This window comes from Myxocyprinus asiaticus, chromosome 11 (genome assembly GCF_019703515.2).
Source record: "Myxocyprinus asiaticus isolate MX2 ecotype Aquarium Trade chromosome 11, UBuf_Myxa_2, whole genome shotgun sequence".
Classification (NCBI taxonomy): domain Eukaryota; kingdom Metazoa; phylum Chordata; class Actinopteri; order Cypriniformes; family Catostomidae; genus Myxocyprinus; species Myxocyprinus asiaticus.
In genome coordinates, this window is record NC_059354.1 from 33,028,651 (window position 1) to 33,055,259 (window position 26,609).

At 40.9% G+C, this 26,609-nt stretch overlaps 1 protein-coding gene across 6 annotated transcripts in view; it reads right to left on the reverse strand.

Annotated features, from left to right (window-relative positions):
* nalcn (sodium leak channel, non-selective) overlaps positions 1–26,609 on the reverse strand; it is a 213,835-nt gene that overhangs the window by 177,980 nt on the left and 9,246 nt on the right. For all 6 annotated transcript variants that reach the window (XM_051709746.1, XM_051709745.1, XM_051709743.1 and 3 more), the window contains 4 exons: positions 21,861–22,012; positions 18,260–18,402; positions 17,410–17,514; positions 6,891–6,977 (listed from right to left, as the gene is read on the reverse strand). In XM_051709746.1, the coding sequence (XP_051565706.1) occupies positions 6,891–6,977; positions 17,410–17,514; positions 18,260–18,402; positions 21,861–22,012 (487 nt within the window). The remainder of the gene's footprint in view (positions 1–6,890; positions 6,978–17,409; positions 17,515–18,259; positions 18,403–21,860; positions 22,013–26,609) is intronic.

The following is a 26,609-nucleotide window of genomic DNA, read 5'->3' on the forward strand; positions in this document are numbered from 1 at the left end:
GTTATTAAATGTCAGTCTTTGGTCTCAGTCTTTTTTAGCTTGCAGCTTCAAGTTCCTGGGTGTCCACATCACTGAGGAACTCACATGGTCCATCCACACTGAAGTCGTTGTGAAGAAGGCTCATCAGCGCCTCTTCTTCCTGAGACGGCTGAGGAAGTTTGGAATGAACCACCACATCCTCACACGGTTCTACACCTGCACTGTGGAGAGCATCCTGACTGGCTGTATCTCCGCCTGGTACGGCAATAGTACCGCCCACAACCGCAGAGCACTGCAAAGGGTGGTGCGAACTGCCAGACACATCATCGGAGGTGAGCTTCCCTCCCTCCAGGAAATATATACAAGGCGGTGTGTGAAAAAAGCTCGGAGGATCATCAGAGACTCCAGCCACTCGAGCCATGGGCTGTTCTCACTGCTACCATCAGGTAGGCGGTATCGCAGCATCAGGACCCGCACCAGCCGACTCCATGATAGCTTCTTCCCCCAAGCAATCAGACTTTTGAACTCTTGATCTCCCACGATCAAAATACATCAGCACTGCACTTTATTACCCTTACTCTTATATCTCACACCGGACTGTCATAAATTATATTATTATTATTATATTATGTTCTCTCTTAACAACTGACTATCAACCGACAGCCTGAATGTCAATACAGTACAATACTGTACATTCTATATATATATACTTCTTTATATATTTTTATTTTTCATTTTTATTGAATAATGTGTATCTATATAGTGCGTATTGTATACTGTACAGTGTGTGTTATTATTTGTATATTGTTGAGTGTAATTATGTGTATAACAGATGTTTAAATTGTGTTGTTTGATGTTATTGTAAATTGGTATATGTCTCATCACTGTCACGTCTGCTATGTTGATCGGAACTGCACCCAAGAATTTCACACACCATTGCACTTGTGTATATGGCTGTGTGACATTAAAGTGATTTGATTTGATTTGATTTGATTAAATGTTTTGTAACGCTTTCTACCACGGACACTTTTAAGGCCCAGGTATAGTTTGTTTTTCTGCGCTCCGGATTGGATCGCGCTCAACTGACCGTGTTGACTTTCAGTATACGGTTCTGACTGCAAGCGAATATGAATGTGTTCGACAAATACCTGCTATAGCTGCTTTGTGATGCTCTTTCAATACAGTCAATGGCCGGTGCATGCAGACGAGGACCGTGTCCACGGGTTCGAGAAACTCTGGGCCGCATGGACTGTACTGATGACGAAATTTGCATTACGCATACTGTGGTATGGTGGTGTACTACCGAAGTATACTCAGGCCTTAAGTCCAAAGTCACAATAAGTCATTGAGAACAAGTTGTTAGTGTTTCACCATGATTACACCATCAAATCTAAGCAAAGATTGTGTGATGCATTATATATATATTACCACAACTTAAGAAACTTCTAGAATGACAAACCAGCCCATTAGATGGCTGATTAGATAATCACATGGATGATTGTTGGTGCAAGCAACAATCATCCATGTGATTATCTAATCAGCCAACGTGTGGCAGCAGTGCAGTGCATAAAATCACACAGATACGGATCAGAAGCTTCAGTTAATGTTCACATCAACCATCAGAATGGGTTAAATGATCTCAGTGATTTTGAATGTGGCATGATTGCTGGTGCCAGAGGGGCTGGTTTGAGTATTTCTGTAACTGCTGATCTCCTGGGATTTTCACACACAACAGTCTCTAAAATTTACTCGGAATGGTACCAAAAAAAAAAAACATCCAGTGAGGAGCAGTTCTGTGGACGGAAATGCCTTGGTGATGAGAGAGGTCAACAGAGAATGGCCAGACTGTTTCGAACTGACAAATGTGTGTGTGTGTGTGTGTGTGTGTGTGTGTGTGTGTGTGTGTTAAATAGCTATGGTAAATATTATTTCCATTTCAGAGGCAGAACAAGCCATTGTTAAAAGATTACGAAAAGACAAACTTTTTTCTTTGGAAAAATGTCATCATTACTTGTGTAACCTCCATTCCCTGATGGAGGGAAGGAGACGTTGTGTCGATGTAGTGACACTAGGGGTCACTCTTGGGAGCCCGAGACACCTCTGGTCTTTGATAAAAGGCCAATGAAAATGGGCAAGTTGTATTTGCATGCCACTCCCCCGGACATACGGGTATAAAAGGAGCTGGTATGCAACCACTCATTCAGGTTTTATGCTGAGGAGCCGATATAAGGTCCGGCCATTTCAGCGGGTAGTTCAGCGTTGTGGCAGGAGGGACACAATGTCTCTTTCCCTCCATCAGGGAACGGAGGTTACACAAGTAACCATATCTGTCACTCACTCGACGTTGTGTTGATGTAGTGACACTAGGGGTCCCTATACGAAACGCCATAATTGGCTGAACTGTGTTACGTGAACTGGCGGTGTGTGGTGGGCAGACTACTGTGTGCCTCATAGTCAGCACACCAGGTCGACACGTAACCTCCCCCAACATAGTTATGAGTGTCGAATGGCCCTTTGGGGACAAGTTGACTACCCAAGAGATAGAGACAGGCTTAACCCAGTCGTGGCCTCTTTTCCCCTTCTCTTTTTCAACTCCCTAAAAAAGAAGGGGGATTATCCGACTGGGCCACCAGGTCTAGTCAGGGGGTGTCCCTCCCAAGGGGAAGACACAGCGGAGACCACACCTCGCCCAAAGAGAGGGGGGGGATATTTAAGTGGAAGAATACGTCACATGGTCTTTTCAACCATGTGGAGAGTCTTCAAGGTAGATCCTACCCAATGGGGAAGGAGTTATTACAAACATGGAGACTGGGGCAAAGGGGCTTTGCCCAAGTAAGACGCAGTTTGCCAACAGGGAAACGAATTAGCGGAAGATATATATCACATGTTGTTAGCCTTACAGGGAACTGCCACGTGTGGAGCATTTACCTCAGAACTGGACTCTTAGTTAGCACGTGTACCGGGCCGGCAGCGAGTCTCTCCGAAAACTGGACTGCCACAGGGCTCGGAGGAAGTCAACCAGGGAACAAAACTTGTGAACACTACTGGGAATTAATGGTGCACATCTTCAGCTCAAAAGGAGGTGGAAGGTGCTATGTGCAAGCGATATACCCAGCCGGCAATCCCGGGCTTATCCGCTTGTGTTGCGTGCCACTACCTGGGACGAAACCGGTTCCACCCGGAGGTTGTAGAACCTTGCAAAGGTGTTGGGTGTTGCCCAGCCCGCTGCTCTGCAAATGTCTGTTAGAGAGGCACCCCTGGCCAAGGCCCAGAAAGCCGCTACACCCCTGGTAGAATGGGCCCATAGCCCTACCGGGGGCGGCATGTCCTGGGTGTGATATGCCATATCTGATATGCCTGACCCTCAAATGCAAACTGCAGGAAGGGTCTGTGTCGAGGAAGGATCGAGATGTGGAAGTACGCATCATTCAGGTCTACCGCCGCGAACCAATCTTGATGCCGGATGCTCACCAGAATGCGTTTTTGCATCAGCATCTTGAACGGGAGTCTGTGTAAGGCCCGGTTCAGTACTCGCAGGTCCAAGATTAGTGCAACCCACCGCCTTTTTTTGGTACGATGAAGTAGGGGCTGTAAAACCCTTTCTTCATCTCGGCTGGAGGGACAGGTTCTATCGCGCCCTTCCGTAGGAGAGTAGCGATCTCCGCGCGCAAGGTAGCAGCGTTTTCGCTCTTGACCAAGGTGAAGTGAATACCGCTGAACCTGGGGGGGCGCTTGGCGAATTGAATTGTGTAACCGAGTTGGACGGTCCGGATCAGCCATCGTGACGGATTGGAAAGCGCAAGCCATGTGTCCAAATTCCGCGCAAGTGGGATCAAGGGGACAACGTCGTCGGACGTACCGGCAGGTGGGGCCTCTCGGCGGGGCGGAGCTCAAGGTGCCACACCATGTCGTGGCCGTGCTGAGTCTAGGGACATCGAAGCACTTACCTTGCTCCCTGTGACCACCCCCGGAACAGCCTTGGATGGGGGAGGAAGAGGCCTGTCCTCATAACCCGTGGAGACTGCCACATCGGGGGCGGCTGTGTGCCACAGCTGGGTGCTCAGGGGTGGAAATACCACCACTGGAGCGCCAATCCTGCAAGAAAAAACCTGTGGACGGTAGTTGTGATGACGACCGTGCACACTGGGTATGTGACCCAGGGAGGAAGGAAGCTGCTCTTTTGCTTAACTGTTGGGTACCGCAGCCACTTGGGCATGCAGCGAAATCAAACAAAAAGGCAACAAAAGATTTTCCGCCCGGCCCTCCACTGGGGGATGGAGTGGTCTTCTTACCAGCTCCAGGTGAGTGGGTTCCCTCGTCCCTGGGTCGTCTGTCTCAGGGGCACTTTGACGACCTCCGTGGGTTCTTAGGCGCCGACTGTGAGACGGGTGGCATCTGCTTCCTGTGGTGGGCTCCACGCCGGGGCCGGGCCGAAGGGGCGGGCTGCGGTGAAGCCGGTGCAGTCACCGCAGGGGGACGCCCTTGGCGACGAGCAGATGGGGTGCGGGATCTTGAGCCACGCAGGGGCAGGATGTGCCGGATTGCCTCCGTCTGCTGCTTCACCACCGAGAACTGCTGGGCAAAGTCCTCGACGGTGTCGCTGAATAGGCCAGCCTGGGAAATGGCGGCTGCAAGAAACCGTGTCTTGTCGGCCTCACCCATCTCGACCAGGTTGAGCCAAAGGTGGCGCTCCTGGACCACTAGTGTGGCCATCGTCCGCCCGAGAGACCACGCCGTGAACATCGTCGCTCGGAGAGCAAGGTCATTCGCCAAGCGCAGTTCCTGCATCAAATCTGGGGCGGAACTACCCTCGTGCAGTTCTTTCAACGCCTTGGCAGACCTACAGGAGAGCCATGGCATGCAGGGTAGAGTCGGCTTGTCCAGCAGCATTGTAGGCTTTAGCCGTCAGGGACGGTGTGAGCCTACAGGGCTTGGACAGGAGCTTAGGGCGTCCACGCCAGGTGGTGGCGCTCTGCAGGCATAGGTGCACTGCGAGCACCTTATCCACCGGGGGAATCGCCGTATAGCCCCTGGCCACCCCACCATCGAGGGTAGTGAGAGTGGGGGAACTACGGAATCGGGGCCGGGAAGTAAAAGGTGCCTACCATGATTTCGTCAGCTCCTCGTGCACTTCCGGGAAGAATGGCACTGGAGCGGGGCGTGGCTACTTTGAGCGGCGCCGCGAACCCAGGAACCAATCATCAAGCCGCGAGGGTTCAGGAGAGAGCTGAGTGTTCCACTCTAACTCGACGTTCGCGGCCGCCCGGGAAAGTATGTCCGTCATTTCGGCATTGGCCTGTGACTGGGCAATCGTCCCTGAGGGGGGGAAGCCCAGTTGAGGCTTCTGCATCCGGCTGAACAAGCCCGCTTTCCGATGCTGCGCTCGAGAGCTCATCATCTTCGCGGGCTCCGAACAAGAAGCTAGACTCGCCGTGAGACGAGCCGGCGAACTCATCCGGAAGCCTGATTGGGGCAGACGAGCATGCTGGGGAATGGGAGGTCCGCGGGGGGATTTCTTACGAAAGCAAGCCGCGACCGCAACGTTGCCATGGTTATGTTCTCGCAATGAGAACATGAACCATCCACAAACGCTGCCTCCGTGTGGGTCGTGCCCAGACACGAAAAACAGCGATCATGACCATCCGAAGTTGAGAGATAACGACCGCAACCAGGAATAACACACAATTGGAAAGGCATCTTTAAAAAGACACATCTTTAAAAAGACTTTCCGTGTGTGCATACCAGCTCCTTTTATACCCATATATCCGGGGGACTGGCATGCAAATACCACTTGCCAATTTTCATTGGCCTTTTATCAAAGACCAGAGGTGTCTCGGGCTCCCAAGAGTGACCCCTAGTGTCACTACATCGACACAACGTCGAGTGAGTGACAGATAGGGAACATGCATAGATGAATTGTGCACAATCAGACCAGGGATGTGTATTAAAGGATTAGTTCACCCAAAAATGAAAATTCTCTCATCATTTACTCACCCTCATTCCATCCCAGATGTGTATGACTTTCTTTCTTCTGTAGAACACAAAAACATATTTTTAGAAGAATATCTCAGCTCTGTAGGTCAATTTAATTTAAGTGAATGGTGACCAGAACTCAAAAGGTCCAAAAGGGACCTAAAGGCATCACAAAAGTAATCCTTAAGACTCCAGTAGTTAAATCTATGTCTTCTGTAGTGACATGATAGGTGTGGGTGAGAAACAGACCAATATTTAGGTCATTTTTTACTATAAATCTCCACCTTTGACCAGCCCCAACCAGTAGGTAGCTGAATGTGAGAGTGAAAAAGTAACTTCCACACCAGAATGTTGAAGTGAAAGTGAAAGTGTAGATTTACACCAAGAAAGGACATAAATATTGATCAGTTACTCACCCACACCTATAATATCCCTTCGGAAAATATGGATTTAACCACTGGAGTTTTATGATTACATTTATGCTGCCTTTGTGTCCTTTTTGGACCTTCTGAGTTCTGGTCACCATTCATTTTCCATTCTTCTAAAAATCTTTATTTATGTTCTGCAGAAGAAAGAAAGTCATACACATCTGGGATGGCATGAGGGTGAGTAAATGATGGGTCTTCATTGGTTGGGTTCATTTTTGGGTGAACTGCCCCTTTAAGAAAATAATAACATTTTTAGGATTTCCTGTTGACCTTAAAGCTACAGACAGCAAATAGAGAGCAAGGCTTGCTTTTAAAGGCTACCTTGTGCTTCTGTATATTCATACTCTGTCAAGATCATACCAGCTAGTTTGAGTAAATGTGGCTTTTGCATTTGAGCTGCCTGCAGCACATTTCTTGCACTCCCACACAGCAATGTGGCATTAGATGTGGCAGCGAGGTGATACTGAGAGTGTTCTGATGATCAGTGCCATTAAATCGTATGTCTGGTACCTGGAGGCAGGCAGGCGCCCGGCCATGCGGTTTATTCACGTCCACCGCCACGAGCTGCCATCCTCCAGACGCGTCCTCGTGAAACATCTACCACCAGGAGGAATGACAAAAGAGAGAGACAGTGAGAGAGGGACAGAAAGAGTGGGTGGATTGTTAACAGGCATGAATGATTGGCATTCTGACAGTGAACATGTAAACAGCTACGTTAAAAAAATTCTGACAATTAATTAAATTCCCTACCAAATCCATATATAATACACAATTGATGATTGCATTTTATTCTACAGAATTCTCTGAACACAGAAAGGCTTACTGCCAGCTTCATAGACATTTTATAAACACAGGCAAGGTCACAAGAAATTGGCTTCATGATTCAGCGAGCAGCTATTCACATTTCAGAATCTAAATGCACCATGACTCCACAATGACAGATTCGAGGAGACAGTGCTGGAGAAAGCAGAGACTAGAGAAGTGGGGCAGCCACCTTGAATCTGGCAAACAGCAGAGTCTTCTCATATCAACATGTACACAGCCCACCCTGAAACTATCAGGTGACTCTTTATCTGATGACGGCATGCATACTGTATTATAAAGGTATGCATAATAGCTTATAAAACACTTTGTAATACATTGTATATTTTTATAAATAATTGTTCTGAGGGGTTTTTAGCAAGTAGCTTGTGGTTGCTGGGGTGTTCTGGGTTATTTCTAGGTGGAGGCTTACTTATCCAAATCAAAAGAGGGGCCCGCCCCCAAGTCTCTGTGATATTCTGGTCCCTAAATATGCTCTTTCATCAATGTAATTTTTCTTTCACCAGGCAAGTCTGAATGCTTAGTATGTATATTCCATCTCTCCTTAAAGGAATGTTCTGGGTTCAAAACAAGTTAAGCTCAGTTGGCAACATTTGTGGCATAATGTTGATTACAACAAAAATTAATTTTGACTCGTCTCTCCTTTTCTTTAAAAAAAGCAAAAATCAAGGTTACAGTGAGGCCCTTACAGTGGAAGCTGCACGACAGAAGGCTGTGTAAACGCATCTTTTCGCAACATACAGTATACACAGCTTATGCCCACCCCCACTACCCAATTTATTTCCCCGAAGAACAACAATGAACTGCTTATGTGCATTGCTGCTGTTCCACGTATGTCTGCCTTTTGTCAGTCCAGAAGAAAGTTCAACCAATAAAACCCAAGAGAAATGACAATCATTAAGCTCACAATGCCCCTTCAGCTATGACAGATTAGAATGGTTACCTACATAAATAGATATTTTAAAAGTTTCCCCTCATTGTCTCATATTTATAACTTCGCAATTCATGTGCTAATATTCTTAAGGGGCTTTATTGAAATGTTTTTTTATAAGACAGTTACATCACAAAAGGGATGAGTGCAAATCTTGCCAAAGAATATCAACAGGCCCCCAGGAGAACCTAATTTTCATTTTATTTCATCACCCCAAGTCTTATTATCTAACACTCAATAAACTAAGGTTTTGTGCATACTTAGAGCTACAGTATTTGGTACTTTTTTCCACTGAGTCATTTTTAGTGTATTTAAAACTGGGTTGGCTAATTGTTTTCAAGGTCACAACAGTGTCCAGTTCTAAGAGTTCCAAAAGGCAAATTCTGTGAACATTAATTGGATTTTCACACTTGAAATGGGTTTAAGTAATCATTTATCTTGCTCTACATTTCACACTATTTATACTTAACCCTGCATTAGTAATTAATCCTGGGTAGTCAGTTCAAGATTTTACACTGCACATATATGAACTTGTTACAACTATTAAACTGGGTCAGCACTTTTATTTTCATATTTACAAGGTGAATAACATTGATTGGAAAAGTATAGAATATGATGCTCACAACCTGTTTTAATAACTGCTTTGGACCAAAATACTATTCATTCTTCCATTTCGTCACTACTGTTAACACACTTGCTGTCACAGTTCGACATTTTTAACTGTTTCCACCATACACTGAAAATAAACAGTGCATGATATTTTTTGCTACTCTACAAATGGCACACATATTTAAGGAGGTAAGCCCTGTTTGGTTTATGATTGGTTGTTTGTGGCAAAAATGACTTAAGATTACATTCTAGCACCACTTATAAGCCACTGCATATAAGTTGTGCTTATCCCCTTTCAAAATTACAAGCATGAAGCATTGCTTTCCCCAGGGTTGAGCAAAAAGTGGTCTTAATCCAGAGTTTACGAAGATATTAAACCAGGGCTAGGCACAGTGTAAAAACCCTTTATCTCTGTCTGTATTATTTATTATTTCTAGTTTTTGGTTAAAACTTGTAACTGTATTCTGTGAAACTCTTGGTATCACATACCCAATGGTGGGGGGGGAAAAACTGAATTAATTTTTGAAATAGCAGACTCTTTAAGGTTAAGTTGATGGTTCTCGCACGATATTTTGTGACAGGAAATGGCCCTTTGCTATTTCTCCTTGTGAAGTCTGAGCCCCCCAGAATATCCTGACCTCAAAAGGTACCTTTTTGTCCCTACCTAAATAAACTAAAAGACTAAAAGACATTATACCGTTTATCTCTGCAGACATTAAAGATAAGGAATGAAATCAAAGTTTAGTGAATGGAAATGGGCTTGGAATACATTACTGAAGACAATGTAGCTCTGTTTGCACAGAATGAGATTTGCTATATTGCTTTTGGAAGGCTTCATCCTTGACTTAAAATAGAACTTTATTTTAACTCTTTTCTCATCTCTCTCCCCCATTTTTATTAATTTCTTTATTTATTCCTTATTTCTTTCACTTAGGATCTTTTTAGTATTGGCCGAATCTGAAAAAAAAAAAAAAAAAAAAACCTGTCAAGGACATACCCAAGTCATATTTTAACTGAAAACCAAACAAAAAAAATAAATAAAAAAAATGAAATTGCATTTTGCAGACCAAATGAAGCCTAATTTTTTGGCATTGTGACATTATTTATTTTATTTTATTTTTTACAATTTAGAACCCATTCCTCATTAATGTAATAATGATAAACTAGTTATAGTATGTATAGTATTTATGTATCATAGTGACATTTGTTGTACTGATTTATTTATTTATTTTTATTTATTTTTTTTTTTTTGGCATTACAGTAATTAGTATGACATTTTTTCACATTACAATAATGAGAATTTGTGGAGGGCATGTTCTCAATTTTTGTGAAAACAATGGCATCGCAATGGTCCCAAAAAATAGGTGTTTTTTTTTTTCTCTCTCTCTCTCTCTTTTGATTTTGGGGTGAAATATGACCTAGACATTTCTTTATGCAATTTACCCCACTAAGGCAGTGTATGTGTATGTGTAAAGCTGTGCACCACCAAGACTTGAATAATGGTGGTCAGGTCACTTCTCTGCTGCCAAAAGTGCCACCAGCTCCATTCATGCCAACCCTCAAGGCTTTGATCCAAGACTGGCTCTGGCACTGTGACTGGCTTGACATAGTCAGAGACTATGCCTCGGTTCACACAATTACACAATAACACAACTTTTCACACCATGCCCCCGCTCCAGATTTTTTGTGCATTTGCACCATTAGCTTGGTTAGTGTGAATTTCTCACCAAACATTAGATCAACAGGACAGGTTTCCCCAAAGGCAGAGGAGAGTGAGTTGAATTTAGGGTTAATTAATTCTCTCTATCCTTTGAGTCAATCAGTCAAATCAAATCCAGGCTGAACAACAGAATTCAAAACACACACACATTCTCTGTCTATTCCTCTCTTTCTTTCGGAACTGTTCCTCAGCCACGTTCCTTTATGACTCACCCTCAAGTCTGCCAGCCACCCAATCAGATCTCTGTGCCGTTCGGGGCCCCCACCTGACAAGCTGCCAAATTTATTTAAAAAACAGCATGCTGTCGGGTGTCTCCTGTCTGCTAAAGGCTAGGGAAGCCAGACTCACATCCTCGAGGGAATTATTAGTAGAATTACTTTATATGTGTGTTGGTGTGTATCGCACTGTGCTTAAAAATCATAAATACTGATACTGAAGGTTTTGATATTTTTGGTTTATCAATTTTTGATTAAGACCAAAAATATTTTATTTTTAATTAATAAGATTAATTTAATTTGATCAGATCTTATAAAGTAATCTGACTAATGTCAATACAGTATATACACACACACACACACACACACACACACACACACACACACACACACACACTATATATATATATATATATATATATATAGACAGGCCCCAATTCCAGCAGCCATCACTCCAACACCTTATCCTTGAGTGATCATGCTAAATTGCTAATTTGGTACTAGAAAATCATTTGCCATTATATCAAACACTGCTGAAAGCTATTTGGTTCGTTAAATGAAGCTTAACATTGTCTTTGTGTTTGTTTTTGAGTTCATGAGACTGGCATGTCGTAAGGTCAATATTAGGTCAAACATGGCAAAAAAGAAACAGCTTTCTCTAGAAACTCGTGAGTCAATCATTGTTTTGAGGAATGAAGGCTATACAATGTTTGAAATTGCCAAAAAACGATCAGTCACATGATACCATGCGAGGATCGGACGTGTGAACTGCGAGCTCTGCGCACTTTGCTAGTTTTAACACTATTAATGTCATAAACCGTTGAGATTCGATACACTCTGTTCCATAACTGTTCTAGGAGGACAATGTGTCAAAGAATTCAAAATCCTTGGGCTCTGGAGACATTAAAAGACACTTACGTGCTCAAGCTGGCACCCCCCCCCCCACCGGACACCACGAGCCGGGTGTCGATTGGGTCAGAGAATTGAGGGAAATTCGGCGAGAAATGTTGAACATGTCGGCAATGCTAAGGAAGGTCGTTGCTGACTTGGAGGATCTTGCTGTAATACGTTGATCGATCACTGCCATGGAGACGAAATTCACTGAAGTGATTATAAGAGAGGGGGATGTCGAAAAATGGATCGATTATCTTGAGTCATCGGAGAGGGAATTATCTGCTAATCCGCTAGCAACCAAGGTGGATTTGGAGCGTGTCTGGGAGACGTTGGAGGACTTGGAGAACTGTAGCCAGCAGAATAGCATCCGTATTGTTGGAATTCCTGAGGCAAAAGTGGGTCAGGATATGGTGAAATTCCTGGACGGGCTCTTTCCAAGTGTGCTCGACATTACAGGCCATAAGCTGGAAATCGAGCTAGCTCACAGGGTTCCGGCTCGGCGATCCGCTGAGAGAGACAGGCCCCGATCAATTCTGGCCAAATTTCTGAGATCATCCGATAAAGATCTCGTTACGCGAGGCGAGGAATAAAGGAAGGCTTTCTTGGAAGAACCACAGCATTGTCTTGTTCCCAGACTTTGCGAATTCGACAAGAGAGAATTGGGATCAATTCAAGGAATGCAAGAAACTCTTACATCAACGGAAGGTCACTTTTGCACTGATGTCCCCGGCCAAATTGAGAACAGATCCTAAGGATGGCCGTAAAACATTCACATGTCCCCAGCAAGCGATGTCCTTCATAAAGTCAATGGAGTGAGGAAGTTATTTTGTGGTACTCACGTTGCAGCCGAGTGGACCGACTGAAAATTCACTTGACTCTCCGAGGAAACTGAGCAACTTTTTTGTTTCTTTTTGTGCTGGTTCTGCCTAGCGGCTGGAGTTTGTTTTGTGAAGTAACACTCCTTCAGGACAGTTTTGTGGGTGAATCTGCCTCATATTGGCTGGAGTTTGTTTTAGAGATTATCTTTTGTTGTGTAATTCTGTCTCACAAAATTTTTATAGAAACACCAGACTTGAGCAATCCGATGGCAAAGTTGTTGCAGGGGCTCTCGTAGATGTACATGGACTGTTTGAGTTTAGAGGGATGGACGCCAGTTGGCGCTGTCGTGCGCAGGGTTAATGTGCACATTTTCCTTTTTTCTGTTTGTTTGGTTCGGGGGGAAGTTTGGGGTTTGATTGTTGCACTAATGTTGGAATGTGGTCTTTATAATTTTGTTTTTGACACACAATCTATTTTTTCTATTATGTCAAAATGTCAAATGTTAATATAAGTGGATTGTCTCTCTCCACATGGAATGTGAATGGGTTGGGGCACCCCATAAAATGAAGGAATGTTATTTCTCTTCTTTAGCATAAGAAATATGATATAGTGCTTCTTCAAGAAATGCATCTTTCCCCACAGGAAGCTGAAATATTTGGGAAGATATGGGGTGGACATGTTTTTTTAGTGCTGGCTCAAGTAAGAGCAGGGGAGTCACTACAATGATAAGTAAGCATCAAAAATTCAAATGTCTCAAACAGATTAAAGATAAATTAGGAAGTCATTATTGTTTTAGCAAAAATTCAGGGGCAAAGTCTTATTTTGGCTAATATTTACGCACCTAACGTTGATGATCAGGGCTTTTTTATAGATCTTGAAGGGATGTTGCAAGCCGCTGGCACCCCTCATGATATAATATTGGGAGGAGACTTAAATCTTTTGATGGACTCAGTCCTTAATCATAGTGAACCAAAAGTGTGTAAGCACCCTAGAGCAACATTGACGCTTCACAGAATTTGTAAAAATCTTGGTTTTAGAGATATTTGGAGACTTTTGAACCCATATGGTAGGGACTATAATTTTTATATATATATATCTAAGTCCCTCATTTAATCTGTTGTTGATTGCTCAATTGGAAACATTTTAGTCTCAGATCACGCCCTGGTGAGTTTAGAGGTGTTGCCACATATGGAGAAAAGCAAATCATATAGTTGGTGCTTTAATGAATCCCTTTTGCAAATCCTGATTTCCAACAAATGTTAAAGGCTGAAATCAATGTTTATATGGAGACCAACTGGTCCTCCGTATCCTCTGTGGGCATGGCTTGGGAGGCACTTAAGGCAGATCTTAGGGGCCGGATCATACAGTATGCCTCATTCACCAAAAAATCCAAAGCACGAGAACTCGTGGAGTTGAAAGGGAATATTAAAAGTGCTGAGGCAGAGCTGAAGAGCTGAATGTCATCTGATGGTCTCAGAGAATTAAAATACAGATATAATATTATTTTGTCACGGAAGATGGAGTTTTGGCTATTCAGGGCAAGACAGTCATACTTTGAGTCAGGGGACAAGGCAGGAAAACTTCTGGCTAGATATATAAAACAAAGAGAGTCTTTTTCTACCATTCCCTCAGTGAAATCTGCTGGTGGTGAAATATTTACCTCAGCCATTGATATTAATAATCTTTTAGAAATATTTTAAAGAATTCTATCTTGATCTCTATAATTCCACATCTTCGTCTACTGATAAGGATAATAGAAACTTTGTGGAACCATTAGAACTTCGTAAACTGTCGGCTAAGCAAACAAATTATCTTGATTCTGAGCTAAACTTGGAGGAGCTTGGCGAGGTAATTAAGGCCTTGCCTACAGGCAAGGCTCCGGGGCCAGACAACTTTGCCGCTGAGTTTTTCAAATCTTATTCTACAGAACTGGCTCCACTTTTGCTAGAAGTTTATACAGAATCATTAAAGAATGGAAAGCTTCTGCCCACCAAGACGCAAGTCCGGATCAGTCTGATTCTTAAAAAGGACAAAGATCCAAGCAAGTGTAAGAGTTACCGTCCAATTTCCCTGATCCAGTTAGACGTTAAAATATTGTCAAAAATTTTGGCTAACTGATTAAGTTATGACATCTCTTATACATATAGATCAGGTGGGGTTTATTCGGGCCGTAGCTCTTCTGATAACATTAGGCGTTTCATCAATATCATGTGGTCAGCGGCGAATGATCAGAATCCGGTGGCTGCCATCTCACTTGACGCCGAAAACACGTTTAATATGGTAGAATGGGATTATATTTTTAAGATTTTGGAAATGTATGGGTTCAGGAATACTTTTATTGGTTGGATTAAGTTACTTTATAGACACCCGGTAGCGGCGGTACAAACGAATGGATTCATTTCAGGTTATTTTACTCTGGATAGGGGCACCCGGCAGGGTTGCCCTCTTTCCCCATTATTGTTCTGTCTTGCCCTGGAACCATTAGCAGCCGTGATAAGAAAGTAAGATGATTTTCCAGGGGTGGTGGCGGGAGGTGTGGCGCATAAGCTTTTGCTTTACGTAGATGATATTTTACTATCCATCTCTGACCCTACTAGATCTATGCCTTGCCTCCACATTATTATTAATTCCTTTTCTAAGTTATCGGGATACAGAATTAATTGGTCTAAATCCAAAGCTTTGGCTCTGACAGCATACTGCCTGGTAACGGCTTTTCAGCTGGGCACCTTCCAGTGGCCCAAACAGGGTATTAAGTATTTGGGTATTTTATTCCCAGCAAATTTGTGTGATTTAGTCAGAGTTATGTGGGTTTTCGAGCGATGTGGGCAGTTGGGCTTCATTACATGTATCTATGATTGGGAAGGTTAATGTTATTAAAATGAATTGTATTCCAAAATTCAACTACCTGCTACAGTCTCTCCCTATTGATGTCCCCCTCTCTTATTTAAAGCAATTTAATAGCATAGCGAAGTCCTTCATTTGGAATGGTAAACATCCCACATTACATTTCAGTTAATTGCATAGGTCGATTGACAAATGTGGCCTAGGCCTACCCAAGATTTTGTTTTATTATTATGCATTCGGTCTCAGACATTTGGCTCATTCAGCTTCCACCTGAGAGAGCCCCTCCCTGGTTTTGTATTGAACAGGACGTTCTTGCCCCTATTTCGCCATTGCAAAGCCTTTCTATCAAACAAATTATTGTCAAACTAATCCGAGAAGTTAAGTTACACCCCCTTATCACTCATTTGCACTCGGTACAGACAAAAGTGTCCAGAGTGTTTAATTTGGATATTTATTTAAATGTTGCCTCGAGCATATGGCTGAACCCAAAATTATGTATTAATAAGTCTCCTTTCTGCTGGTCAGAGTGGATTGTGAGGGAGGTTAATACACTCGGTGACCTAGATGAGAGTGGAGTGTTGAGATCCTTTGAAAATTTGGTTCAACATTTTGGGATTCCCAGATCTCAGTTCTTTAGGTATTTACAGCTGTGCCACCTGCTCTGTACCATTTTTGGGAGTAGCAAACACCCCCCTAAAGCAGCAGATACTCTGGGAGTGGTGATTACTGCTTTTGGAAAAGGTCATGAGGCATCAGTGTATTACTCCCTGCTAATTCAGAGTCTAGGGGATGGAGATTTAACTTCTGTCAAGAGATTATGGGAGAAAGATTTAAACTTGGTATTGGAGGAGGGAGTGTGGGCTAGGATTCTAAAAAACGATGGGGCGGTCATCAATATAGGGAATAAACACATAAAAAATTGGGTCCTAACCAGTGTTATGATCACCAGACAAGTTGTTTTAAGGGGATGGAAGTTGGCTGCAGCGCCCCCATTTCAGGAGTGGTGCTCGGAGATGGGGAGGGTGACGGCTTTTGAAGAAGGGTCATCTAGAAGGCTGGGGAATTTGGATTTGTTTGTTGGGAAATTAAGCAAATATCTCGGGGTGGGGCACTGGAGAGAGAGAGGTGTAGTTATTAATGTGTGTGATTATTATTTTTTTGTTTTTTTGTGTGTATGTGCTCATGTGCGATCACAGGGGTGTTTGTTGAGGGTCAGGGTGGGGTTGGGGATTGGGAGGGGGAGGTGTGGTAGTGGGGGTTAAATGTTAATTCTGTTTATAAATGTTTTGATTTTCTTTGTTTGATGTGTGAATCAATAAAAAAATGTTAATCACAAGAAATTGCCAAAAAACTGAAGATTTCATACAAAGGTGTACACTACAGTCTTCAAAGACAAAGGACAACTGGCTCTAACAAGGACAGAAAGAGATGTGGAAGGCCACATGTACAACTAAACAAGAGGATAAGAACATCAGAGTCTCTAGTTTGAGAAATAGATGCCTGACATGTCCTCAACTGACAGCTTCATTGAATTATACCCGCTCAATGCCAGTTTCATGTACAACAGTAAAGAGAAATGCAGGCCTTATGGTAAGAATTGCAAAGAAAAAGCCACTTTTGAAAAGAAAAAAAAAAGGATAGAGTGGGCAATGAAACACAGACATTGGACAACAGGTAATTGGAAAAGAGTGTTATGGATCTTAACCTCATTGAGTTTTTGTGGGGTCAGCTAGACTGTATGGTGCCCAAAAAGACAGCCACATCTATGGCAAGTGCTACAGAAAGCATGGAGTGAAATGTCACCAGAGTATCTGGACAAACTGACAGCTAGAATGCCAAAGATCTGCAAAGATGTCATTGCTGAACGTGGAGGATGTTTTTATGAGAACTCTTTGAAGTAGTTTAAGAAGTTCTGAATTTTTTTTTCAAATTGTAATAGTAATTTTTCACGTTATTAATGTCCTGACTATACACTGTGATCAGTTGAATGCCACTTTGGTGAATAAAAGTACCAATTTATTTCCATAACAGCAAAACCTGTACATTATTCCAAACTTTTGGCCGCCAGTGTATATGAATAAATTATGTGAGATTAACCAGTGTGAAAAATGTAATCTATAATAGACCAAAGCCTGTTTTTAGTCTGTAGATGTGTATGTGAGATTGTGTGTGTACCTGAGTAGTGGCTGTTGATGTGGTGCTGCTCCGGGACCCCCACATCTGCTGGAACTGCACTCTGATCTCGGCAAATGTTTCTATGATCACAGCGATGAACACGTTCTGGGAACAATGTGAAAATAATCTAATGAATTAATGAATGCCCCAAATAATTTAATTTCATTGCAGCCATGCCTGTTTTCTGGTAATGCAATACAATACTGAAAATCTTGATCTGTGTTAAAGATCGTCTCATTTGAAGGAGAACCATACAATATATCATATATCATTTCGGTACTGCTGAATTGAGGGATTCATTAATTAAAGGACTCGTTTCATTTTTATTTTTATTTTTTAATCATTTTCAGTTCTGAGAGTTACAGTATATATTAATAGTGAATCAAAATCTTTATTTCAAAAGATAGAGGAAAATTATATGTTTGAGATATGTGGATATCACTGTGTATTGTGTATTATCCCAAAATATTAAAAAAAAGCTATGAATCTATTACACCATTACAACACATCACCTTGACTCTCCAAACCCTAGTGCCCGGCCTACCTAGACAACATTTTCAAACATTTCATAGGCACAGTTCTCCTGAGGAAGGCTATTTGTGTGGTGTGACTGTTGACAGAGTTGCTGTACATGAAGAGTGTTTCAGTTAGGATGCTGCCTTAAAAAATAGCTACTTACGTAATAGTAGACAGCAAGGCAGCTTGCTATACAGATCCCTTGTATTTTTGCCATACTGTTCATTTATTTGATACCCAGAATAACCCTGACTTCCCTGGAGCTAGAAATTAAGTAGGACCCATGTGCAGATGTTAACATTTCGTTGGTGTGAGAAGAAAAGTATTTTTCCACCTTGACCAGCCAGGCGAGGAAGAAGATGAGTGTGATGAAGTAGAAATATGAGCGCCAGCGTGGAAAGCTGTCGATGGCCCGATACATGATGAAGACCCAACCCTCCTGAGACGCGGCCTCGTACACCGTGAATATACTGGTGCCTGTGAGAGGAGAGGACAGAAAGGGATGTGACAAGTGAAGAGGAGGGGTGGTGGGCCCAGATCTGATATGTTCTTGTGCCCTCAGGGTGGTTTGACTGGGCACTCAGGCACAAAAATTCAGACATAAACACAGTCTTGGCATTAGTGAACCTTGTCAGGTGCTTCCCATTACCCAGCTATGTGCTTCTCACTCCAAACGGCTAAATGAGGCTTCTGAAGCACTAGCTGCTACTTTGGTTTCATGTTGTGGTGGCATGTAACAATATCTGAATATCAAAGGAACTATGCTAACTGATGAACTGCACACTCAAGGACAGAAAGCTTGTCTTTTATCATAAAACTGGTATTTCTTCATGAAAGATGAAGAGAGGAAAGAGCATAGATTGGCTTCTGAAGGAACTTAAAGGAATAGTTTACACAAAAATGACATTTTTGTTATCATGTATGATGCTCTTTCTTATTTGGAACACAAAAGGGATCGTCAAGCTCCAAAAAGGACAAAAAAAAGCACCATAAAGTAGTCCATATGAACAGAGTGCTATATTCCAAGTCTTCTGAAGCCATTCGACAGTTTTGTGTTGTGACAGTTGTTATTCACTGATAATCTGCCCCTCTTCCAAAGCTCTCAAATCTCCTTCAGACATGCACATATTCAAATAAGATGTGTCATACCAGGTTTGATATCAATGACACCAAATGTAATTGGTTCTTGCATCTCTTATAACTGAATGTAACACATTTTGAATATGCGGAAGTATGAATGAGATTTGAGAGTGGAGGCGAAGGGCATGATTTTCAGTGAATAACTATGGAATACAGCAGAAAAGTTGTATGGACTACTTTCAAAATGGTCTTATAATGCTTTTTCCTGTTTGTGGCTTGACATTCTCCAAAATTTCTCCAATGTGAAGAAAGCGATACAAGTTGAAAACTACAGGAGTGCGAGTAAATGAAACCATGAATTCCCATTTCTGGGTGAACTATTCTTTTAAAAGAAAGGCATGCTGTAATGGAAACAGTGTACAAGTAGTGGTAATCTCCAAATAATGTGCAGTTTCGCCCTTTGCAGAGGAAACTGCTATAACCAGTTACTCTTTAAGCTGTGTTGTTTCAACAGACAGCATGGAATTGACACCATAACCAAATGATTTCTGAGTGATTTTATTCACAGAGTATGAGGTGCTCTCTAGTTACGAGCCTTCAGTGTTGATACCTCCGCACTCTTTCATCATGAACCATGATGCCTTGCTACGAGATGGCTGCCAAAGGCCAGCAAGAAATATGCTACCAAGTTCTGCTTCCTGCCATTTTCCCACCAGGACCTGGGGCAGAACTGGCCAAGGACGCTGGCAGAGCCCTTTAAGGTCACCAACTACACATAACCTTCAAAAGGACCTATTTTAATGGAACTGTATCACTTGCCTTTTTTCACAGAATCTTCAGTCTAGATGTCAGATGTAACTGCACATTTCAGCATTAACAGTATGAGAGTCTTTCTCTGGATGATACAGAGGGAAACTCCCATAAAAATAAAAATAAAATCACTTGGAGATTAATCACAGATGCCAAGCTAAAGGAAAGAAGCTCTATGCCCATTTCATCCTTGATGGCCTGAGAGAGTGTACCAAGACTCAAATTCCAAGATATAGTAAAATCTCAGCAATCTTAAGCACTAATATTCTAAAAGCTTTGACTGCACCTCTACATCTCAGTTTATACAGTTTTAAATTAAACCATTACAGAAATACAAACTACAAAGACATTTGAAATTAAAGGACAATATGAACTAAAATGACAGGGTAATAAAACCACAATAAGTAACTTCAAAATATCTGCTTAATTCATGAACAAATTGCTAAATTCCAGAAAGAAAGAAAATACTTGAACATCAGCGAGCAATGTCAGTTACCATATACTGTAGTAGTAGTAAATTGCCACAAAAAAAAAAAAAAAATTTATAGGACTTCTCATCATACTTTCTGTTTTGCATCCCTGAATCTGAAAGCCAAAAAGATATGACATTGTTGAGGCACAGATGGCTGGATGACAGATCACTCAGGCAGGAACGGTTCTGGTTGATGCACACATGACATATCTGTGTATTGAACTCAGAAGGTCGAAGGAGGGCTCTTTTGCAGATCTCAATGTTCAACAGTTTCAAAGCCACGACTGGGTTTTTTAAGGAAAAGCCTTCCCTTCATAGCTTTTTGGAGATTAGTTGCACTGTTCTGTGCACCTTTCTAGTGGATTTATCTCAAATGGAAGCGATAAAAATGTGGCATGTTGCTTTGTACAGATCAAGGTGCTTAAATAAACTGTTCTATTTGTGAAGCTGATTTCACAATGCTTTGAAATCTAAGCTTTGCTGAAAATATTACATTTCCTGCATGCAGTGAAAGATGGTGTTATCTGTTAATATTTCCTTGCACATACTGTGTAGATTAACTCAAAATGCTTCCACAACATACTAAATGAAAGCAAATAGCTCATTGTAAATACATAATACAATTTAGATGTAGACAGACAATCAACAATTAATTGCACTGTATCAAAAAAAAAACTTTTATCACTTTAAAAAAAAAATCACAAAGAAAGGGAATGGTATGGTTTTGCACAGACAAAATATACAAATAAACCAGATTCATATTTCTTGATAAAGGCCAGGAATAATGCTGTTAGTGTGAGTGTGGGTGTCAAAGAATGGAGAAGTCCAATACAACCCACAGAAATAAAGATGAAAAAAAAAAAAAATGACACGTCCACATCCATTTACTATATTGGCATGGTTTTCTTAATATTTTATTTTTAGCTACATCAGGACAGATAAACATAAAAATCTTTAACATGTTGCTTGTTAAACAGTGGCTCATATCTAAAACTGGTATAACTTTCTTTAAGCCCAAGTCCACACTAATCTGTTTGAAATTTGAAAACTTTGTTTTCAGTTTTCTAAAATCATCGTTTTCAAAGTATGCAGTTATATAGAGAGTTTTTGAAAGTCTCGGTTTCCATTGGAGGAAAATGGCATTCTAGTGTGAGTGAGAGGCATCGGAATTCCTTTATTCATAAATTGTGATTTCAGCTGAAACTGGATTTGTGGCCTGTGGGTAACACAACTATGATAAAACAGGTGAAGAAATTCCATATATTTATTTGAAGGAGGGACCAGAGTCATATCTAGAAAACGGAAAATCACAGTATGGGGGGTGGGGGTTGACTGGCCACTAAGCAACCACCTAGCAATAACTCAAAACACTCTAGCAACCATTTAGCAATGCCCTAGCAACCACCCAAAACACCCTAGCAATGTGACAGCAAAAGTTTGCATGGGCAAACAACATTTTCTGAAGAAAATATAAAAATGCACCTTTTTTTTCAAAACTAAGCAAAAGATTAAAAAAAACGGACATAAAGAGAATATAATTCCTTCATGCCAGATGGACATCGCAATGACTCACCAAGCTCGTTGAAACCACTGTATCCAAGCTCCTGTCTGCTGAGCCCCAAGTCTTCCAGATCCATACACTTAAACCCAGCTGGACACTGATAACCCTCTCCATACGGTGAGCAGTGTGTATCAGGGATGGCCAGGCTGTTCCATGTAACATTACTAGAAAAAGAGCAGAGTGAGTGTTCAATTAATCATCACATGTTGGGTTATGTGTCACATCTGGCCACATTAACCATTTTATTGTAACATGGTTACACTGTCTGGTGTTTGTTCACATAATGGCAGTTATTAGCATGGTCCTCTTTGGCTACATTCACACAGTGTTTGAAATTAACAACCACAACAGATGTGAATCTCAAATTGTCCTATATATACAAATGGAAACAGAAGCTGTATGTACAGGTAACTGAAGTCAATCCCTAGATTGTTATGTGGCTGCCTGTACCCACAGTGACAGAAAGTGTTTGTAAAAAGTCACTGACAAATCCATATGTTGTTCCAAACTAGCTTGAATTTCTTTCTTCGGTGGAACACAGAAGATGTAAGGCAGAATGATAGAGACTAACAACCTCAGTCAAAATTCACTTTGATTGTATGGAAAAAGCTGCAATAAAAGTACATTGAGAATGGGGCTGTCAGTCCCTAACATTCTGTCTTTTGTGTTCCCCGAAAGAAAATCATACAGTATCAACCGAATTCGCTCTCAAAATTCAGATTAGTAGTCACTTCACTTATAGAATGTCGTTGTCACTCTCTTTCCTAATCAAACCGTGTATGAACAGAACCGTATTTAACAGGATTGACAACCACATTCTGCTGCTGTGTAAACATAGGCTTAATATCCTTGAAATTCTTACTTGGATGAGAAAACAATACATTCATTCTAACCCACACACTCTCTCACAGACGGCATTCGTTTGGGCCACAGGTGTTATTTCAGAAGGCACTTGATGTCTCTAATGAAAATTAATCCTTTAAATTGGCTCGTCAGACATTCTTTCAAATTGCTTATTAGGACTCTGAAATGAGTAGGGATCATTGATTGCAGTGTCACAAAGGCCAATCAGAGGCACAGCAGTGAAATCAAAATAGCTCTAATTATACAGCGATAAATAACCCCACCAAAGAGATCATACTCGTGAAGAAACTGTTAACAAACACACTTTAAATGATACTTATGACATCATTAATTATCCTTTTTACTTATTTTAACACCTAAACAATATATTGGTATTAGTGGTAAGTATTATAAACTTAAACTGCAATAAAAAAAATTGCAATAGAAGTCATCATTAATTCACTTTTTTTTATCCATGCAACTTTCTAACTCACAAAATCCCAAAAACAACAGCTGCAGATGTAAGGATAAAGTTATTAAATAAAACGTTCATTTGAGTACTTGAATTCATGGAGAGGAAAAAAAATGATTGAATTTAAAGAGAACTCACAGTTTAAAGAAAACTTACAACAGTTTTTTTTATATATATATATATATATATATATATATATATATATATATATATATACAAATAGCTATGTGCTATTGAAATTGATGTTTAAATATGTTTCTCTAATTGCAATGCTATTAAAATTTTAGTTTTGATTTGTAAATGAGCAAATGTTCTACTATAACCTAATCTCCCCATCAATACAATAAAGACTTAATTTATTAAACAGTAAAAGATCATGTTAAAGCAAATGTAAAGCTGATCCGTCTGATGTTTGGAACAAATGAGGGTGAGTAAATGATGAAAAAATTGAATTAAAAACATGTCAAATGTTTCTGTAAGAATCAGTTCAGATCAGGATGAGATATCTCTTTCTCAGCAGGCTAAGAGCTCTTTTCAGTCAAGCAGATAGACAGATTGAGGGCAGGCTGCTGAAAAGAGGAGAACATTTGCACAATGCCTAGGCAACACAGGAAACATTAATTATTGTGATTAGTGTTCGGCACACTCCTCTGTTGATGATGGTTTAGGCTTTTTGTTTTAGAGCCGGCTCTGACACGCCACTCATCTGCAAAGGGAATATTAAATAATATAAAAAATAACCACCTCCACAGCACCATACACACACAATGCATTAAAATTGTGGTCAACCTTGCTTTCGTCACGCTCTCAAGTTGGGAATCAAGACGTGTTCCAGCAAGGTTCACTATTCTTTTATAGACATGTATTATTGGCTTATCAGTGCCTCCAAGTGAAATTAGCAAATCAAACAAACAGCGCTGTATAAAAAAACAAAAAAAACAACAACATACGAGTCTGTATCAATATGGTACACCATAATATGGCTATGCTTATAGAAGCGTTGATGAGTCTGTCACATCACATCATGAAAATTATGATCTGTTATTAATACCATTTCCAGATACGTGTGGGAGGTGTGTAGCAACAGACATATTCTTCTGATCTCACATTGATGCACATCTCAGGTATGATAACCAACAAGAAGTGAGCTAGCCACACAAAGGGAAACTGAGATGAGATTTACATGATGTTCATTCTTGAGCTAATAAAGTTCTTTCAAACCAGTTTAGTATCAACTTTGTCTCAGATGTTTCTCCTAAAATTCCTTAGGAGCAGCTCAGAAAATGGAGCACAAGTAGAAGAATACAAAATTAGAGGTATTTCGCAGTGCATGGAAGGATAGTGTCTGTAGCTACAGACAGGCACTAAAAGCTGTCAGGTCAGCATATTTTAGCTAACTCATAGAAGATAACCACAACAATCCAAGGTGTTTATTCAGTACTGTGGCTAAATTGGGTAGGAATAAAGCCTCGACTGAACCAGATATTCTGTCACAATACAATAGTAATGACTTCATGAATTTCTTTACTGATAAAATTGAAATCATCAGAAATAAAATTGGAATTATGCAATCATCTGTCACAGTACCTCAGAAAACAGTGTCTCATAATTTTCCTCACGAGCAACTTCAATCCTTTGCTATCATAGATTATGAAGAGCTAACAAAATTTATTGAAACATCAAAAGCAAAAACATGTATGTTAATCCAATACTAACTAAGCTCTTAAAAGAGGTATTCCCTGTAATCTCAGAACCTCTTCTTAATATTATGTACTCCTCGCTATCCTTAGGACATGTCCCAAGAAACTTTAAAATGGCAGTTAAGAAGCCACAGCTGGATTCTGGAGAATTGGCTAATTATAGACCGATTTCAAATCTCCTGTTTATGTCAAAAATTCTAGAAAAAGTAGTGTCCTCCCAACTATGTTTATTTCTACAGAGAAATAGTATATATGAACAATTTCAGTCAGGATTTAGGCCCCATCACAGTACAGAGACTGCACTTATCAGAGTTACAAATGACATGCTCTTATCATCTGATCATGGCTGTATTTATCTTCTAGTGCTTTTAGATCTTAGTGCTGCCTTCGACACCATAGATCATGTCATTCTCTTTGAAAAGGCTTGAGAATTATGTTGCCATTTGTGGACTTGCATTAGCATGGTTTAGGTCCTATTTAGCAGACTGCTACCACTTTGTATGTGTAAATGAGGAATTGTCAAATCAAACAAAAGTTAAGTATGCAGAGATCAGTTTTAGGGCCTCTGCTTTTCTCCTTATATATGCTTCCCCTGGGAGATATTATCAAGAATCGTGGAATAAGTTTCCACTGCTATGCCGACAATACCCAAACATTATATTTCTTCAAAACCCAATGAAATTTCACAATTTTCCAAATTAGTAGCGTGTATCAATGAAATCAAAGATTGGATGGCCAGTAATTTACTTCTATTTAATTCCGACAAAACAGAGGTACTAATTATTGAACCAAAAACCTCTAAAAATAAGCCGCTAAAATATAATTTGACTCTCGATGGATGTACTGTTACATCATCTTCTACAGCGAAGAACTTAGGTGTTATATTTGATACCAATCTGTCCTTTGAAAATAAAATTCCAGTATTTGTAGAACAGCATTCTTCCACCTCAGAAATATTGCTAAGTTACGACACATGCTCTCTGTTGCTGATGCTGAAAAACGAATTGATGTGTTCATGACCTCAAGACTAGATTATTGTAATGCATTACTGGGAGGATGTCCTGCAAGTTCAATAAATAAACTTCAATTGATTCAAAATGCAGCAGCCAGAGTGCAGACTAGAACCAAGAAATATGATCATATTAGCCCCATTTTATTGTAGTTACATTGTGTGACATCCGAGGTTGTTACCCCTCCTACCAACCACCAGAGGGAGCCCTCTCCCGAATGCTAACTCTGTACTGTTTCTTCTTTGGTGACTTCCTGTTTAAACTATATAAATACCACACTGTTCCATTTTGACTTTGCGAAGTATTGCCAGTTGGCCCTGCCTTACCAAGCGTTTTTCCATTGCCTCTGCTGATTGTTTTCATGTTATGACCATTGCCTGTTTTCCTGGATTTACTGCCTTTTGGATACCCCTTTGTTTTGTTTGCCTTGTTGGACTGTCTTTTTGGTTTACTGGATTATACCGCTTGCTTTACAACTACCTCTATTTGCCTGCCAATTTGGATTGTTTGCTTGTGTTCATAATAAACTTCCAGCACATGGATCCTAACACCGTCTTCATAGCCAGTTCATTACACATTGGTTACCTGTTACATTTCTTATTAATTTTAAAATGTTGTTAACTACATACAAAGCTTTGAATGGTCTAGCTCCGCAGTACTTAAGTGACCTACCACACTATATTCCATCACGTTCATTACGATCGCAAAATTCTGGCCTGTTAATAGTTCCTTGAAT